Source organism: Mycena indigotica (genome assembly GCF_014461135.1).
Source record: "Mycena indigotica strain 171206Taipei chromosome Unknown Mind.scaff0010, whole genome shotgun sequence".
In the NCBI taxonomy this organism is placed as follows: Eukaryota; Fungi; Basidiomycota; class Agaricomycetes; order Agaricales; family Mycenaceae; genus Mycena; species Mycena indigotica.
Window position 1 is genome coordinate 88,459 of NW_023503009.1, and position 17,023 is coordinate 105,481.

General features: G+C 52.7%; 3 protein-coding genes across 3 annotated transcripts; 2 read left to right on the forward strand and 1 right to left on the reverse strand.

Moving 5' to 3' along the window:
• Positions 1–1,267: 1,267 nt before the first annotated feature.
• Positions 1,268–2,001, reverse strand: MIND_01113800 (uncharacterized protein; the record flags this gene model as incomplete). The annotated part of the gene is made up of 3 exons (XM_037367701.1): positions 1,268–1,515; positions 1,561–1,649; positions 1,970–2,001. 3 exons carry the CDS (start codon positions 1,999–2,001, stop codon positions 1,268–1,270), a joined length of 369 nt encoding a protein of 122 aa, XP_037215533.1.
• A 449-nt stretch (positions 2,002–2,450) lies between these two features.
• Positions 2,451–3,395, forward strand: MIND_01113900 (uncharacterized protein; the record flags this gene model as incomplete). Its single annotated transcript, XM_037367702.1, has 1 exon — positions 2,451–3,395. One exon carries the CDS (start codon positions 2,451–2,453, stop codon positions 3,393–3,395), a length of 945 nt encoding a protein of 314 aa, XP_037215534.1.
• Positions 3,396–11,709: 8,314 nt separating this feature from the next.
• On the forward strand, positions 11,710–12,768 carry MIND_01114000 (uncharacterized protein; the record flags this gene model as incomplete). Its single annotated transcript, XM_037367703.1, has 5 exons — positions 11,710–11,833; positions 11,878–12,062; positions 12,112–12,383; positions 12,433–12,495; positions 12,543–12,768. The coding sequence occupies 5 exons, from the start codon at positions 11,710–11,712 to the stop codon at positions 12,766–12,768; spliced, it is 870 nt and encodes a 289-aa protein (XP_037215535.1).
• Between the last annotated feature and the right edge of the window lie 4,255 nt (positions 12,769–17,023).

Consider the following 17,023-nt stretch of genomic DNA (forward strand, 5'->3'; position numbering starts at 1 on the left):
TGAGTTTCGGCGACAGCAGGACGCGAAGAAGAAGTGCATTATACCCGTGAAACGGATGGGTCCACCCAAATTGTTCGAGTGCAGGAAACACACAATCCCACGGTGGCCATGTTGCAAACAGCGTCAAGATGCTCGTTTCCAGCCGTCTAGAGTTGGTCGGCATATGGAAAAACTTCTTGATGAGATGGAAGTACCGCGCTGGGCGGTCCAAGTCGGATAAGGCAAAGGGCCGCAGCTGACGCTACAGGTGATCGTCGTGAATTAGTCACTGGACATATGTGTATGGAACGCACCACTTCCGGCATTCCTTCGTCTGTTTGGGCAATTGTCACCAGGTCAGGTGGGAAACAGTGGAGGAGGTTAATCAGCACTTGGTCCCTTCGTACCAGGAAGCGCTCGTCTGCCCAGAGCTGCTCCAGCGCAAAGTGCGAGAAAAGCCACGAAGTCCTCGCTAGCCGCGCGAGATCTGCACTGCTTGTAGTGGGATGGGTTGTGTCGCTGGCTACATGCTGCAATACCTGGAGCGTAAGATGCCGAGGCTGGGATGCATGTGGCGAGGGATGTCAGTGATAGTGCAGAGCAACCCCTGAAAAAAAATCACACCGATAATCGATTGATTGATTTCACTCTCACACGGCCTCAATAGCCTCCCAACCTGTTAGGCCGCTGCCCGCCGTTGGGGAGGCCGTCGACCAGTGCGTGAGTGGTGAGTCTTTTATAAACGGCGCGTTTTCTTCTGCATAGACCCACCGTTTATCTGTCGTTGTCGTATTTCATCGTATCTGCATTGCACTGTACTGTATTCACTTACTTGCTACTTATATCGCTGTGCGGGGACTGGACATCATATATAAGTATTCGTCGATGTGTGTAGAAAAATGCGATAGCAAATGTATTTGGTAAGTAATAGTCAAGACAAAAAAAGTATGGGTATACCTGGTATGTAAGTAGCCGGTCGACACCAGCTACTCTAGCCCAGAGGTTGGAAATGCGGGCGTGAGGTGGACAAGGACGGGAGCAGCACCGCCGCGTTGACATCTCGCGCTGCGTGGCCGGCTTGTTTGCGAAGAGTCGGTCGTGTCGTCGAGTAGAAGAGGTACGTGCGGAGGGGATCATGGAGGCAGGGTCGATGGCCGTGTGGAAGGCGATTGGGCGTTGTCTGAGCTAAGCGTTCGACGCAGCTGCCGTTGAGCACGAAGGTTCGGCTGCCGAATGCGCCGCGGAGACAGCGCGCTGCGGTATTGAGCACGCGAGGCGAATTTGACGGTTACGAGGGGAGTCGGCGATTGTAGAGGAGGAAAGTAAAGTGATATGGCGGTAGAGAGGGTGGTGGCGCATGGGCTGAGCGTTTGGACAGGTTCTGTCGACTTGTAGAATCGGTCTTTGCTGTTATGGATTTGCGCGGACAGTAATTTGCTGGTAGTGAGTCGACAACGCGCAAGCTGGTGCTGGAGAGGTGGGGCAACGACAGAGCGGCTAGAGCAACGTGTTCTTCAGAAGGGCAATCTTCGGAGCCTGTCCGTGGTAAGCGAGAGGAACATGGTATCAAAGGTCGCGCACCAGATTTCCCCACTAACCAACCAGCGAGCGTTTTTGCCACCGGCTCCTTCCCGCAGACGAATTGGCACGGACATCCTCCAGCTTCCGCGCTTGAACGCAACGCGTGAGTCGAAGGCTTGCGGAGGGCCCACGGAAGCATTACCTACCATATATAAGCAGAGCGCGTGGACGCGTAGCGGGCGGACAAGGGCGACGGGCGGGGACGGGAGGCGGGGGGAAAGGAAGGAAGAGAAGTGGGCATTTGCGCGTGATTGGCGGGGCGCGCACGGACCATGCGGTGCCGCACGTGCCACGTCAAGCGCTTCTTTCTTCCCGACCACCATCATCGGCCCTAAGTACCTTCCTGGCGTCAACCGCCCGCGCACCGACGCCGACGCAGCGGCGGGAGCGGACAAGCCGTGGTGCGTACGTTACGCCGGCAACGCGCCGCAGCCGTGACATCAATCTCGGGCGCCAGCACGGCTTCTTGCGTCCTCACCACCTGCGGGTGGGCGGCGCATACTCTTCGCTTGTGCTTGTGTACGCTCGGCCGCGATGACTAGGACGTTCGACAGCGTATGAAGCTTCTGAATTTGGGCCGGCGCACAGAGCAAGCGTGGACTTGGTAGGGAACGCGCGAAAGTTTTGGAAGGAGACGGTGGATGGTAGACTGAGGTGTCTCGGTGCGTGCTACATTTGGTTGCTTCAGCTTATACTGATATCTGTTCTCGTAGCTCGGCCCGCCTCATCTATGTCTCCCCTCCGACAACCTCCTACCCTTCTACTGTATCCCCAGTTACCAATGCCCTTTATCGATCTATCGTCGTCTTATCCCGCTGGACACCTCTCGCGCAGCTCGCTCACTGGCCAGTATCAGTCATCTCGATAATGCGCTACCCATCGAGCTTGACATGGATGTGGACATGGACAGGGACCTCTGGCAGCGGCACATCCCGAGTCGTGCTGCACAGAACCGTTTGCGTGCCGCTGAGACATGGCTGGCGAGGTCTGGCGCGCTCCCCGTCTCCATCATGTTCCGGTGCCGAACTCACGAGCCAGCCACCATCATATCCGCTGCGCTCGAGACGCTCCTGTCCCACCGCGCCCGCTGGCAGTACGCCGACATCACGTTGCCCGCTGCGTCGCCTGTCTCAGAGCTGGAGACGGGCGCGCGCCTTGTCATGCCCTTGCTCCGCAAGCTCCACGTCACCGGCGCCAGCTTCGACACAGACCAATGTCTCGCCCTGCTCAGTGCCCCGAACCTGCACACCCTCGTCGGGCAGCTCGCGGACGACACGTACTACTCAAAGATGCGCACCCTCCGGCTCGCCGACGCGGACATCTGGCAGACTCGCAGCCTCACCACGCTCAAATTGTGCGAAATCGCGCTCACCTATGTCGCGCCGATCCTCGCTCGCACGCCCGCGCTGGCCCACTGTTGGCTGGACATTTGGGGCTGGCCGCCTGCGGGTGCAGGTGCCGCGCTCCCCGTAATACACCTGCCCAAGCTAGAGACACTCGTCCTCACGGGCGAAGCGCAGGCGAGCGAGGTCAACTCTCTGCTGAACGCAATCGCCACGCCCGTCCTCCAGCGGCTCGGCATCGCCGGCGGCTTTGTCCTTGGCTTTGCACCCACGCAGGCAGAAGCTGACGTGAACAACCTGTTGCGTCTCGCAGAGAAGGTCGGATGTCACCAGGCGCTCACGACGCTCGCGATTGCGGGCAAGGGCGACGCTTGGAGCCGGCTTGTGGACCACATGTTCGCTGTTTTCTCCGCGCTGCAACAGGTTTACGCGAAACCGGACGAATGGCCAGCGGCGGTGGAGGATTTTTGGGGCACCAAAACGGTGGTGTAGGATGTGATCCACTGCTAACTCGTCTTTAGATCGTCGTACGCGTATTGCTATCCTATCTGCATTGCACTTTACTTACTTACTCGCTGCTACCGGCGCGGACTGAATATCATATTAGTTGGTGTGTGTAGAATATGAATAGGAGTCGTGCAATTGACTAGAAGAGGGGCGGGCGACGGGGGAGCATGCAGGCAGGGGACAACTCGGATTGTTGGTCGTCGTCTGAGCTGAGCGTTTAGACATGGCTTCCGTCGAGTTCGAGGGTTTGTCTGGCGACAACAGAGGTTCTCGATGCGCCGCGGAGACGGTGTGCTACGGTATTGACCACACTGGACAGGTTAGACGTTTAATAGGTGAGTCGGCAATTGGCAAGGAGGAACGTGATATTTGCTGGGAAGAGGGTCGCATGGCTCAGCCGTGCGCCGTTGACTTGTGGAATCTGGCCTTGCGGTCATGGTCCGCGCCAAGAGTGAGTTGCTGGTAACGCGTAAGCTGGGGTTGGTGGGGCACCGACTGCGCGATAGCGGCTTGAAACGCGTTGAGATTCTTCTTCTTAAGAAGGGCAAACGACTGAGCCAAAAGAAATACTACTTGTCTGTGGTGAGCGAGGGGGGGGAGGGATCAAAGGTCGCGCACCAGAGTTCCCCACTAACTAACCCGCGAGCATTTTTGCCACCCGGCTCCCCACGCAGAGGATGGCAAGGATATCCTCCAGCTTCCGCGCTTGAACGCAACGCGTGAGTCCAAGGCTTGCGGAGGGCCCACGGAACCGTTGCCTGCCATATAGGAGCAGCGCGCATGGGCGAGTAGCGGGCAGTGTAGCGAGACAAGGGCGACAGGCGGGGACGGGAGGCGGGGGAAAGCAAGGAAGAGAAGTGGGCATCTGCGCATGATTGACGTGGCGCGCACGGACCATGCGGTGCCGCACGTGCCACGTCAAGCGCTTCTTTCTTCTTGACCACCACCATTAGCACCTTCCTCTGCACCTTCCTCTGCTGCGCTGCGCGTTCGCGTGCGGGAATACATGTGCCGGCCGGTCTTGTTTTGGCTGTCCGCGGCAACGTCGCTGGATTCGGACGACCGACCGGCTATCGACGCGACACGCGCTTGCTCGCGCTCCCACCGCCAGTCACCCCGAGGATTCGGAAGATTCGGAACAAAAGTGGGGCATTTTTAAAAATTTTAATGAGGGAAATAAAGTTGCCAATAATGCCTACCATTTTTGTTGCCTAGATATCCATCCAAAAATGGTCCATATTTCTGACCAGATTTATGAACAATAAAAGTAAAAAAAAGGACCCAGATCTGATCACAATCTAGGTCTCAATAAGCTGGCATTTTTGAAAACAAAAAGAGTTTAAAAAATGCTATCTTTTTTCAACCCAGATTGTTCTGATATCTTTCCCCACTTTTTTCATCTATTTTTTGTCCAAAAAATTGTTATAAAAATAAAACCAGTTTATTCAATAAAAAAGGAGAACAAAAAAGGCAGGTCAGATAATAGTGAAAAAAGGGTGCATTATTCTTAGTGGCCGATGATCGGCCGATGCGCAGCCACACATCAGCCAAGAGTAATATTTAAACAAGATATATTTACTAGCTTCTACTTAAATTCAAAATTACACAACGCTCTAGATCTGGGAAATTATAACGAGCACAATGACAAAGCACATCATCTACAACTACAGTCTCAGTAAAGTTCTCCATCTGAGATGAGTATGTACGGGCAGGGAACTGCCAGTGGCGATAACGTGCAAACGGATCATGCATATGCGCTGCCAATGCTGCTTGACGCCGAATAACAAACTTGATTTCTTGACCATTGTCTGAAGACAGAATCTGCTCAATGCTACCTGGGACTGGAGTATTAGAGCCAGGTGGATAGTAGAGCACTAGGCTGTTGCCAAGGGGTGTACTAGCCCGAGAGAAGTTGATACCATCTCTGGTATAATGCGCCCGAGGACCCTCGCGTGCCGCTGGCAATGAGTCGGATTTAATATTGTAGGAAGGGAAGGTCTTATCAAATAGAGCCTTCAACTCCTTGATAACAGGAGGACAATCAGGACGGCAGAGCCAACGACGCAGTGCAGCACCGCAAAAGAATGACTGAGTGAGTGTTGCCTCCAGTTCGCCACCAGTGTGATCGTTGGTGTTCATTTTCTGAAGGAATCCAATAACACGTTCAAATGGGAAGCACCACCAGGATGAGATAGGGCCAAATGAGATAAGGAAATCGTAGATATGGAATGCAATGTGGACATTGGGTCGCATGTGGTGAGATCGAGTATGTGGATGAACCGTACGTAGGCCATCAACCCAATGCTTGATGAGTGAGCGGTACTGTTCAGCCCGCTGTTTTGTCATTGTATGACGACAGACAATGGTTACAGCAGAGAAGAGGGCCATGGTATGATCTAACATCTCCAGCATTTGGCTGTCTGATTTATCACCCCACAGCATGACTAGAGCAATAGGCAAGTATACAGTGGCAAGAATACGCCACTCAGCGGCTTTGATTGTCCCTGCGTTGCTTTCACCATAGTTACTAGGAACAGAGTCAATCCATGAGGGTGTTGAGGTGTTTGCGATGACGCTTTGAACATATTTGAGTTGCTTCAAGTCGATCGCACGTGGCATGAAGTTGGGGTCAATCAAGGGTTTTGTATACCGCTGCAAAACAAATTAGAAAGGATTGTAAAAGAATAAGAAAAGCAAACCCACCCATGCAATAAGACGCTCAATAAAGTCATTTTTTGTGGTGGCACTGCTGATATTCAAGCCTAGAGAGTGTGCGACAAATCGCAATGCAGGACGGTTTGCTTGGGTTAATGTTGCCCTAAGCTGTTCGGGTGTGATTGCAGCAGCCGCTTGAGCTGAAGGCATGTTGGTATCACCATCAGCATCAATGTTGGGTTCAGCTTGCAAAGGCTCAACAAGTCTGAGTTGGATCTTCCGAATCTGACCAATTTCCTTCTCTGTATTTTTTCCAAGAAGGAAGTCGGGATGGCATGTAGCAGGGTCAAACTCAACCCACTCATGAGCAAATGCCACGCCAGCGTCAATTTTGCGCTTTGCAATCTTAGCGTCAAGGCGGAGAACTCGGCGACAATGATAGTGGACAAGACGTTCAAACAGACAGTGCATAGAATCGACAACAGCCATCTTGGTCGGGTCCCAATATGGAAGCCTCCAGAATTCTGACCATCGCACCCCATACTCGGAAAAGATTTGGTTGCGGACAGCTTGAGAGGGAGCCTCACGCCATTCATAGGCCTTCGCACGCAAGACTTTTTACATCACGGGCTTTCCAATTATTGAAGTCGGTACGGTACATGTTTTGGACACCTATGAGATCGCAAACAGAGCAGACATGGTCCAATGTAGCAGCTGCCAGGCCATTGGCCTTACGACTTGCAGGAAGATCATTCACACTAATCACAATCATTACATGGACTAGACGGCCCTCGGGATACAATGCTGTTCGTGAGAGTCGAATGCCACGCGTCCAGGCATCAACACAATCGTCGATAAGAGGGCGGAAGTAGTAGCTAACCTGGTCGTGGTTGGGCTCGTGTGGGCCAACAATAATGCTAATCCACATCAGTTCGGGGCGATAGCGAATGAGATTGACGACAGCAAGGAGACCAATGGAGTCGTGGTTTCCCCGCTTGCGAGTTCCGTTAGGATTGAAGAAGTCTAGCATGACTTCAAGAGCGAGCCGTAGGTTCCCATCACGTTCAATGAACAGCTTGTCAGGAACGGGACCCTCGAAGTTCCGCAAGAACGCGGCTTCAAACACACTGTTGACCTCTTCCTTCGAGGGTGGAGCATCTGGGTTTTGGAATGCTTCATTGACAGATTTGAAGGCTTTGTCGCAAGCAGCCTCACATAACTTCTCGATTTCGGCATCTGCAAGCATGCTGGCCAGGAAATCAAGGAATGACGCATAAACATAAGGCTTGATCGGTCTCCACTTGCCGTTGCGCAACTCTAGTAATGCCTCGTTGCACCCAACAAATGGACCATCTTTGGGATAAAGGAAGCCTTGACACGTGCGAGGATACACAGCGTCACCCGTGAGTCTGTCGGTTGTCGGTTTATGGATGAAATGGCAGGATGGGCAAGTGGCATAGACAACAGTTGTTGGGTCAAGCTTAAAGCGTCGCAATGCCATATTTAGACTTGTTGGAAGCTGTTTTAAGATGTCTTCTTGTTTGGGTGTCGGATTGGCGTTCGAAGATGCAGTTGACATCGTCAGTTGAATGATGACATTCACGAAACGAAGGATGAGATTCACAGGGTTTTCGCTGACCCTCATGACTACATGGCATATAACCGCTAGTAGGGTCACAACCTGTACTACAGTATCGTAAATGCCCACTGGGTTGATGAAGTGGTGGCCTAGAGTCGCGGTCAGAACTCATTTTATAGTCAAAGAGAAACCATGTACCTGATTCATACTTGACTTCATCAGTCGCAGCCACCTTCGGGACAATGGCACCAATGACATCGATGTCAGCGTCAAGAAGGCGAGCTTCAGATCGGACACTCTCCACAAGTTCTGGAACGCGACTTCCTGCAACTCTTGGGCGCAACCGTTTCACTTGTCGCGAGGGTTCCGACACAATCTTGATGCTTGACAGAAGTTGGCTAGCTTGAGTGACGAAGGTTGCCGCATGTTCAAGGTCGGCTTCCAGGATTTCGGGGGCGGCATCCAAGGAATGTGACATAGTGAGCTTTTCGCGAGCATCGCGGATGCATTGCAACATATCTCGCAGCAGGGTTTCATCTTGCTCTCGAGACCGCACCCGGGATGGCTGCGCGGCAGATGCTAGAGCCGCGGCTTCCATCGCAAGTGTTGGCTGTTCTGCAGGTACTTGCTGCGATAAGACGGAGGTGAGGTGCTGCATCGCATCGTCCGCGGAAAGGGTTGCAAAGGCCATTGGAACATCAGGCGCGTCGGCTTGAGAAGCATCGCGTGAGCTGAATAGCCTGGAATGCTCTTGTGCTGGATTGCGAATATCGTCGTCCGTAACAACCATAGCAGTCAGGAGATTTCCGAGCTCGTCAATGGCTTGCCCAGCTGCCGCTTCCCGGTCCAGATGAGCCTGAATATCAAGCATGTGTTGGATTTTGTCCACCTTGAGAACCATGTGGTCCACACGGTCGTTCAAGGGACAGCGTTTACAGCGATAATGCTCCGGCGCCATCTGGCAACGTGTAACGTATGACAAGGAGGCAGGAGTAGATTAACTCTCGCAAATCGGCCAGGCCTCTTTATACAGCAGCCGCCCTTATTCTGCTTATGGATGTCGTTGTTCCACATCAATCGTTTCGCGTTGGGCATAAGCCATGTGTTTAGGACAAGCAAAAGAGTACAAAGATAGCCGTATAGGGTAAAATCAAATAAGTCCACCCGCCATCAAGCTGAACCTGGATAAGGGCCAAAGTGACGAGCATATGGGGCGGAATACGAGGGGCAACATATGCTGTGAATGTGGTCAGCCGTAGAATAGGAAGGATTGAAGAAACATACCTTGATCACCATTTGGCAAATGAGCACCAGGAAAAGTATAGCTGGTGGGGTACAGTGGGGAAGGCGGCGAAATGACCGTTTCGGACTGAGGCGGGGTTCCGCAGGTGGGGCAGATATCGCATTTGGAGCAAAATTCTGCAACTAAACGGCATCAGCGACGGCGAAAATGACGCGGATTCGACGAACCGGAAAAAGAGTCTGCGACAGTTGGGCAGCAGGTGTGGTGGTGTCCGCACATTGGAAAGAATGTCTTGATATGATTGCGTCTTCAACGAGCTGTTTTAAACCCTACAGACAATTAGGAAGACGAAAATGGGCAACAAAAAGACAATGTACAGGCATCATGCGGCGCACGAACCGACGCCAATGGTGCCAAGGCTAAGGCCAAGGCCAAGGCCGACAAGAGCGGCAGCGACAGCGGCCAACCCGAAGGCGCTCCAACAGAAGGAAAGCTGACTGGGGACGTCCGGCGGGAGGTACTGCCAATGTGTAACATATGGCAAGTACGAGCTGGACGAGGTCAGAACGAGGAGCTGTGGGAGTGTGACATAACGCGTATGGTGAGTCAGACGGCCGATGATCGGTCTAGATCTGATCCGCGTAGATCGACCGATGTGAATCAGTCACGCTCCCGTCGTCTCCCTCTCATCTCCCTCCCATGCTATTGTCGCATTTGCCATACGTTACACGTTGGCAGTGCCTCTAGCCCGACTCAGCCGCTCCCACACCGACACTCCGCCTCTCACGACTATTGTTCCCTTCGCCCAGGTCCGGTCTGCAGCGGCCGCTAAGCAACTCTGGGCGAAAATCTCCATTCCTCTACCCCCATTGATTTTCCTCAATTGTCAATCTCCCCCCGCCTTCAACTGCTCAAAATGCTTTTGATTAGTCCCGCAAATCAATGACTTTTCGTTGCCCTGCGAGCCCATCCCTGCTAAAATCTCCCTTCGCCCTGAATGGGCGGCAATCGCCCTCGAAACTCATTACGGACCCATACAAGCACGACTATGCACAGAGACGTGCTGCGCGTGCCCGCGAGCGGTCCCTTCTTCTGATGAGGGAGTCCACTCGGTCTCTCGCTGAGCAGAACTCAGAGGTCCTCGTGCCTGTATGTCTTCCTTTTTCAGTGTTTTCTGGACTTCGCTAATAGAGATCGCAGGAGGATCACTTCTACACTAATCGGCTGGACTCTCTGTCGAGTTTAGGCTCGCTGGACAACCTGAAGTCATTTGGGAGTCCATTGGCCGAGTTTGAGCGCGTCAACAAACATAAGTTAGAGATATATCCTCTGTCCTCATCGCCAACACCAGTTCCAACAGCATATCCATCGATAAAACGACAGATGCAGCCGCCCGCGCCAATAGTCTCCCGTCCTCCGCCGCCAAATCGGCCACCACGAACTTCCAACCGCAAACTCAAGCGTCATGTCCATTCCCATCCCGTTCAGCCGTGCCAGGCCACCATCGGACATGACAGGCTCTGCCCACATGGAATCAAGCGCGGTGCTCCCACATGTCCGCATGGAGTTCGCCGGCATGTGGTTTGCCCCCATGGCCATCGGCGGGCTCGTTGGCAAGAAACACAAGCCCTACGCAATCAGGTTTGCTGCTTCACTTTCACTTCTATATTCTGCTGACCCATTATTCAGGCTCCTCCCCTCAAAGCAACGCAACCGGCGGCGGATCTCCCTGAGAGGCAATTCCCAGGAGCATGGGTAGATTAGATTACATGTAGACAGTCACATCCAATGAAATTCCCTTATCTATACCACTTCGGCCTTGTCGGCCAAGCCGAATGACGTCGGCCGATCGGAAATCGCGGCACCCGGTCGGCAATCTGAGTCGGCCGATCACATGCTGGCAGTTCCTGTTGGCCGACCGCCATCGGCCGCTCAAAAATATGCCGCGGCCGTGGCGGCCGAGCTTGATTTGGCAGCGTGATCGAGTTCGGCCCTTGTCTCCAGACCGGCTGATTAAAATAATCACCGAAAAAATCATTTTGTACATGTCTGAATTCGGCGCAAACTACTGTACAAGTACCGTAACTACGATTTTTTTGAGCTTCGAAGCTTTGCCAGGGCCTGTTCGAACGCTTTCCCACCCGCCTTCTTTTCAGCCGCCTTGGAATTCTTGCAAAAGTTGATGAGTACCGTCTCGATTGGCCAACGCTTCTTGAAGGCATTGACCTCGGGGAACTGTTGTGCCACCTGTTCCGAGATGGTCTTAATCTTTTGGGGGTCCTGTTCGGTAAACACCACTCCCGCCGGGAGAGATTTCTCCGCAAGCTGGGTGACAAAAGCCTTGAAGTTTGATGAGTGAATAAACCATAAGTAGTACAAGGACGCACCGTGAATCGTGCGATGAACTCTTCAGTCTAACCAGCGATAACGGGAAACTCTCCAGCTGTGACTCGAGAAGCTCCTCCCTTTGGTGCTCCCTTCGCCGGCTGGGTGTCCTGGGGTTCGGCAATGACAACGCGCGCGACACGCGCCATTGGTTTGGAGAAAGCGGGAAGATCTTGATGCATGAGCACAGGTGGCAAGCTGGGTGGAGCGAGCTCGGTATGGGCCAGAAGAACCATAACGGGGGAGGAGGAGGAGGGGCGACACGAGCGATGAAAGATTCGGTATCCATAAGTGCTTGTTCTCGTTCCGAAGAAGCCCTTTTAAGGTCAAGAGCTTGGCGCTCTCAGGCTTATTGTCTCGTTGATTGATACCTCCATCTGATTGTGGATCAGTAAACAATTGGGTTCAAGCCCTTATAATAAAAAGACGACTGTACCATGGTCCTGAGACACGAAATGGACTCAGACATCACCTATTCGTTGCAGTTCCAGCTCAGCGGCCATTTTGGCGCGGTTCTCTGCCTTGGATGCCGCCACGATGGAAAATATCTGGGAAGTGGAGGTACTTTATTGTGTTTCGTGTAACACCCGCGCTCAAGCTGACAGGAACGGACGGTACAAAAATCTGGGATTTAAAATCCCGCCGCGAAATGCAAGTTCCCGCCTCCTCCACCATCCGTGGTGCTATGACGTGTTTAGTGTGGCTGAAGAGGGATGACGACACCGCCGAGGCGCTCATATTCGGAACTCAATCGGGCTATTTGGTTTGCTGGATTGATGAGATGGACAAGGTGCGCCACCTTTCGCATTCGACACGACCTTAACTGAGTTGGACTCCAGGACACGGGGAAGGCCGTGTTTAAGGAGGTTTGGTGTTGCCAATTAACCGAGCCCGCCGAGATAACAGGTTTGGCCTTCGACCTGATGACGAATCGGCTCGCCGCATGCCATCGAGGCGGCATCCTCCAGATTTACACACTCCGCGGAGCCACGATTCGCCACGAAGTTTGTTCCTTCAAAATTCCTAACTGTACTCCCCAAGCAGTGATGTTCGGCTCGATGTTTGGCAACGAGCGCGAACTCATGCTGTTTGGGCTTCACTGCGGGCTTGTGTGAGTGTCTCCTGCCTCTACGATAACAGTCACTGACTCAGTTGGAAAGATATACTGTGCGCGGAAACTTGCCGCCTTCTGTCGAGAATGCATGGAATCTTGGTTGTCATATGTGAGACGTTCTCAAGTATTCGTGAATGTAGACTTACTTCTCTCCAGAGGTGGTGTTGCGCTCGATGTGGCGAATAGTGTTCTCTGCATCAATGATCCATCCACCAGCGTTGATTCATACGGCTTCAGGGATAGAGAACGACTCAAAAGTTTTCGCAGTACCAACAACGAAGTCGCAACGTGTTCGCCAGGTGTGTTTGGGCGACAATTCCACCACGGTCGTGAGCGGAAGCGACCATGGGACCGTCTACATCTCGGAGCGGCAAGTTGGTGACGAAGGTGGTTGTTGATGCAAGCGAATGGGTTCAAACCGTGTCGGTTCGTGTGGTTTCAACCGTGTCATCTACATCTGACAGTCGATAGATGGGCGATATCGACCAAGTCCCCATATCTTCACTGCGAAGTCGCGCGAGATAACGCCACGCAATGTGATCTTTGTATATCGGAGGAGATCCAACGAGCGTCGCCTGCTCGCCTCGGGTTGCAGGTGCGCTGTGGTATATCATGGCGCTGGTCGTTGTCCTCTTTGCGCTAGGATTTGCATATCAGAACTTTTTGTTGCTAGTACCGATTCCCATACCTCGTTTGTAGTAGCACTATGTACTCGTCGAGTCCGTGAAATTGATGACGAGTTTGATTGAGCCTTGCAAGCTTCGAAGTGGCTCCCAATGTGTAACATATGGGACGTCACGTCGGAACGCCTGGTGGTGGTTGCGAAAGGGGTGGGACATGGAAGGAGGAAAGAAGGGCCACGAGTCACTGCCAAGATCATGACGAGTCAGCAATGAGTCATCGCCGCGGCCAAGCCCGGCCAAGCGCGGCCGATCAGGATCGGCAATCAAATATGGACGATTTGGGTCATTGCCAGACAATTAGAGTGCCCTTGCGCTCAACGGCAAGACCAGGGCGGTAAAATCAGTGCATTGATTCATTTTTGTCAAGGCAGATGCCCCGCGACGCGGCCGTATCTCGCTCATTGTTCCACATTTGAAATCTCCATGCAGTCAATTGTTCCAAGCTGCTGAGACGGCATATACGCGTAAAATCACCGCTAGATATAAAAGGACCTTGAATCCTTCGTGAACACCAGAGCTCGAACGCGTTACACACTTCGAGACCACTCTACTCCATTGCATCTTCCCAACATGGACGACGACATGGGCATTCACGATCGCTCGCCAACCAGCGTCAAACGTCCTATCAAGCGAGCCCTCGTCTCGGGTCCCCAGCGCCAGAGGTTCGACGAGGCACGCGAAGAGGCCGCGTACCACAAGGAGACAGCAACAAACGCGAAGGCAGACCGTCGTCAGCTTGCTGACCACAACACGCTTCTGACCAAGGCCCTTGATGAGGCTCATCGCATTCGTCTCGAGCAGGATCAGCAGATCCTCGCAATGCAAGTCCACATCGCAAAAACCACCGAGCAGATGGCGGCGCTCGAGCACAGCGACTCTGCCATGCGCGAAAAACTTCAAGAGGAGCAGAAGAAAGTGGTTAACATGGTATGTGTATTGAATCTTCAGTCGCTTTGCGACCACTAACAGATACAATAGTTGAGCGAGATGCAAGGCCTGGCGGCGACCACGGTAAATCTTCATCGTGCAATGGTCAGTGATGGAGATGGCATCGGTTTTCGTTGTTACTCACAGGGCAGTCAGAACGAGCGCAACGACGAGGTCCTTGAGCTTCGTTCCCAGATCAAGAGGGTGCGCACTAAACTCAAGTCTTCAGCACCAGCTATCCCAAAGCGGCGGGGGTCGATTTAGTGGAGAGCTAAACTCGAGCCAGTCGTTATTGGTGTGACAACCAATAACGACTGGAACAGAATAACCGTTGGCTAGGGAGATCGGCGTTTCGGGCGTCGAATTTCTGGCCCGCCGAAATCGACCTTGTCAGATCAGTGAAAAGTTTGTACCAGTCGATAGCCAGCAGAATTCTAAGACTTGCTATGTTTTTATTTTCATGAAAAACTTAAAACTGCGTGTGCTATAAAGTAATCTTTAGCCCACCGACACCGTCACCCTGTGACACTGCTGTCGGGCGCGGAGCATTGTTTCCATATTAGGATCGGCGCCGGTCGGCCGGGTATCATAGATTACTTCGTAGCACACGTAGTTTTGAGTTTCTCGCGAAAATGAAAACATAGCGACTCTTAGAATTTCACTGGCTATCGACTGATACAAAAATCTCGCGATTCGGGGAAGGTCGATTCTGGCGGACCAGAAATTCGACGACCGAAACGCCGATCTCCCTAAGCCAACGGTTATTCTGTTCCAGCCCCTCTGGCGGTGATCGTGCTTGCCCTTTTCATCCGCCGTTGGGGTGCTGGCATAAGCGAGCCTAGTGGAGAGCTGCTGCAGAATATGAGCAATGCAACACCGCAGCTTCCGCTGAATCCAGCACCAATTGTTGGTTCAAGCTCTAATCCTCCCGAGGACGAGGACGACGTGGATGTGGATGATCTAGTCGCGAAGTTGCGGAATCTGGGGAAACTGGGGGAGGATACTCGCATCACCATTGTCGTTGACGGCCCGAAGCGTTCTCCGAGGTTGGCCAGCGCAAAGGACAGCTTGAAACCAGCGACGAGAGAACTCAAAGCTATCGCATTTGTGAGAACATATATGACTTTGTGAAGTAAACTAACCAGGATCATATTAGGCTATGCTTCGCACTTCTATGTGCGATCTATTTGGCGTCGACCAAGTCCTCGATTTCAGCACTCACCAATCAGCTACGCCTCAGGAGGTGAAGAAGTTTTGCGATGGAAATGGAGGATATCAAGGAAGGGGAGATAATCGCGTTGCCTAAAGCAATCCCCCAATGGGATTTTAACACAGGCTACTTGCATTCGCTTTGGAACTAAGTCCACATGCAAGCCGTGATCGAGCACGTGATTGCAAAAGATGCGGAGGAAGCGAACTTGGTTGGAAAAGGCGAGATCCGATGCGAGTACTTGGAAACCATATTGCCGGAGCAGCTGGAAAGGATTCGCGGGGATTGGAACAAGTTTCAGCCTCGTTTCATCCAGAAAGCGAATCGTTTTGAGACCAAGGCAGAGGCGACAGCGCGCGGCAACTTCATGCTGAATCGACGTCGGGAATCATCAAGAACGGTCAACGGGCAACACTCGGTATGAACATCAGTCATAGTAGACGCGTTGCTGATTCGATGTAGAAATTTGAACGTCGTGTTCGAACAGTAGAAGCGGTGATCTATTTCAAGTCCATTGACGGCGCGGAAGATTTAGCCGCCTGGAAGTGTATGCTCGAGCTCCTCCACCTCCTCGGCCCCAGCGGCATGTCTGAAGAAGAAGAGTCCGACACATTTGTGAAGGGGAAGAAGGTTAAGACATTCACGATCAGGCTGTGCGTCTGGCGGGAGCCCGTAATCGTGGACTACATGCGAATGGTCGACGATCAAACCGACCGCATGGCTGAAATCCACTTTGGAGGCATCCAAACGGCCCCCAGATCTCGCGGGGGTGCGAATGGAGCTAGGAGCCCGCCCACAGGTCTCCCGCGTTGTCTTTACAATGCAAAGTGGCTTGCGTCCCAGCCAAAATTGGTCGAGAAGTCCCTCAAGATCTCGCAGAAGAACTTCGCGTTGTTTGTCGCAGCCACTGATCGCATGTAATCGTGAGGAGCATGGAAGCCTGAGGTAGTCGTAGTAGTAGTTGTAGTCGTAGTAGTAGTTTTAGTCCCACTTGATGAATATGAGCCGTCTTCACGATAACACGATCGAGTTTGAGGCCGCCAGCAACGTTGAAGATGAGTCAAAACAAGCAGCCAACGTGTAACGTATGGCTCGCATGTTGGACTTGACGTGGAATGGTAGTGGTTGGCGGGAATAAAGCTCTAAGTGCGTCAGTTTTTCCAGTGAGGGTCGAAGAGGAAAACTCACATGGATGTCGAAACCAAGGAAGGACGCCGATCACATCACTGCCACGCCGATCACATGCCACGTCACGTCACATCACGTTAAGATTCTTCTCCTTCCTTCTCCCACCGCCAACTCGACAGACCCTCTATCCCGCTGGTTTTGTGCCGACGCCCAAAGCACACTCGCCACCAAACTACCCATACGTTACACGTTGGGTGTTTTTATCGGCCCTGCCGCACGCAATGTCTGTCGGATCGCAGCACATTTTGCTCCCAGTCAGCTCACTCGAGGATCGTGAACGGCCTCATGTGCGTTATTTCTCAGAAAATAACAAAATTATTCTGTACTCACTGCCACTTTAGCCCACTGCTGCGCTCACTGGCCTTACTCGAGCAGGCAATGCTTCATTTTTCGTCTTCAATGCGGATCGGCAACTTCTAAGGCGAATTCCCACCGCAAAACGAGCGCCCCCTCCTTTTTCCTCCACTAGTAACCCTTACCAAACTTCCTGGGTTGACAGCGAGCTCCCACACTCCACTATGATCCCGCCCACAAAACCTTGGGTAGGCCCGCTTCTCGGATGTCTCAACATTTCCCGACGAGCAATCGAGCGGGAAACAGTGGAGGTGCCAGCCCAAATGCGACCGCCG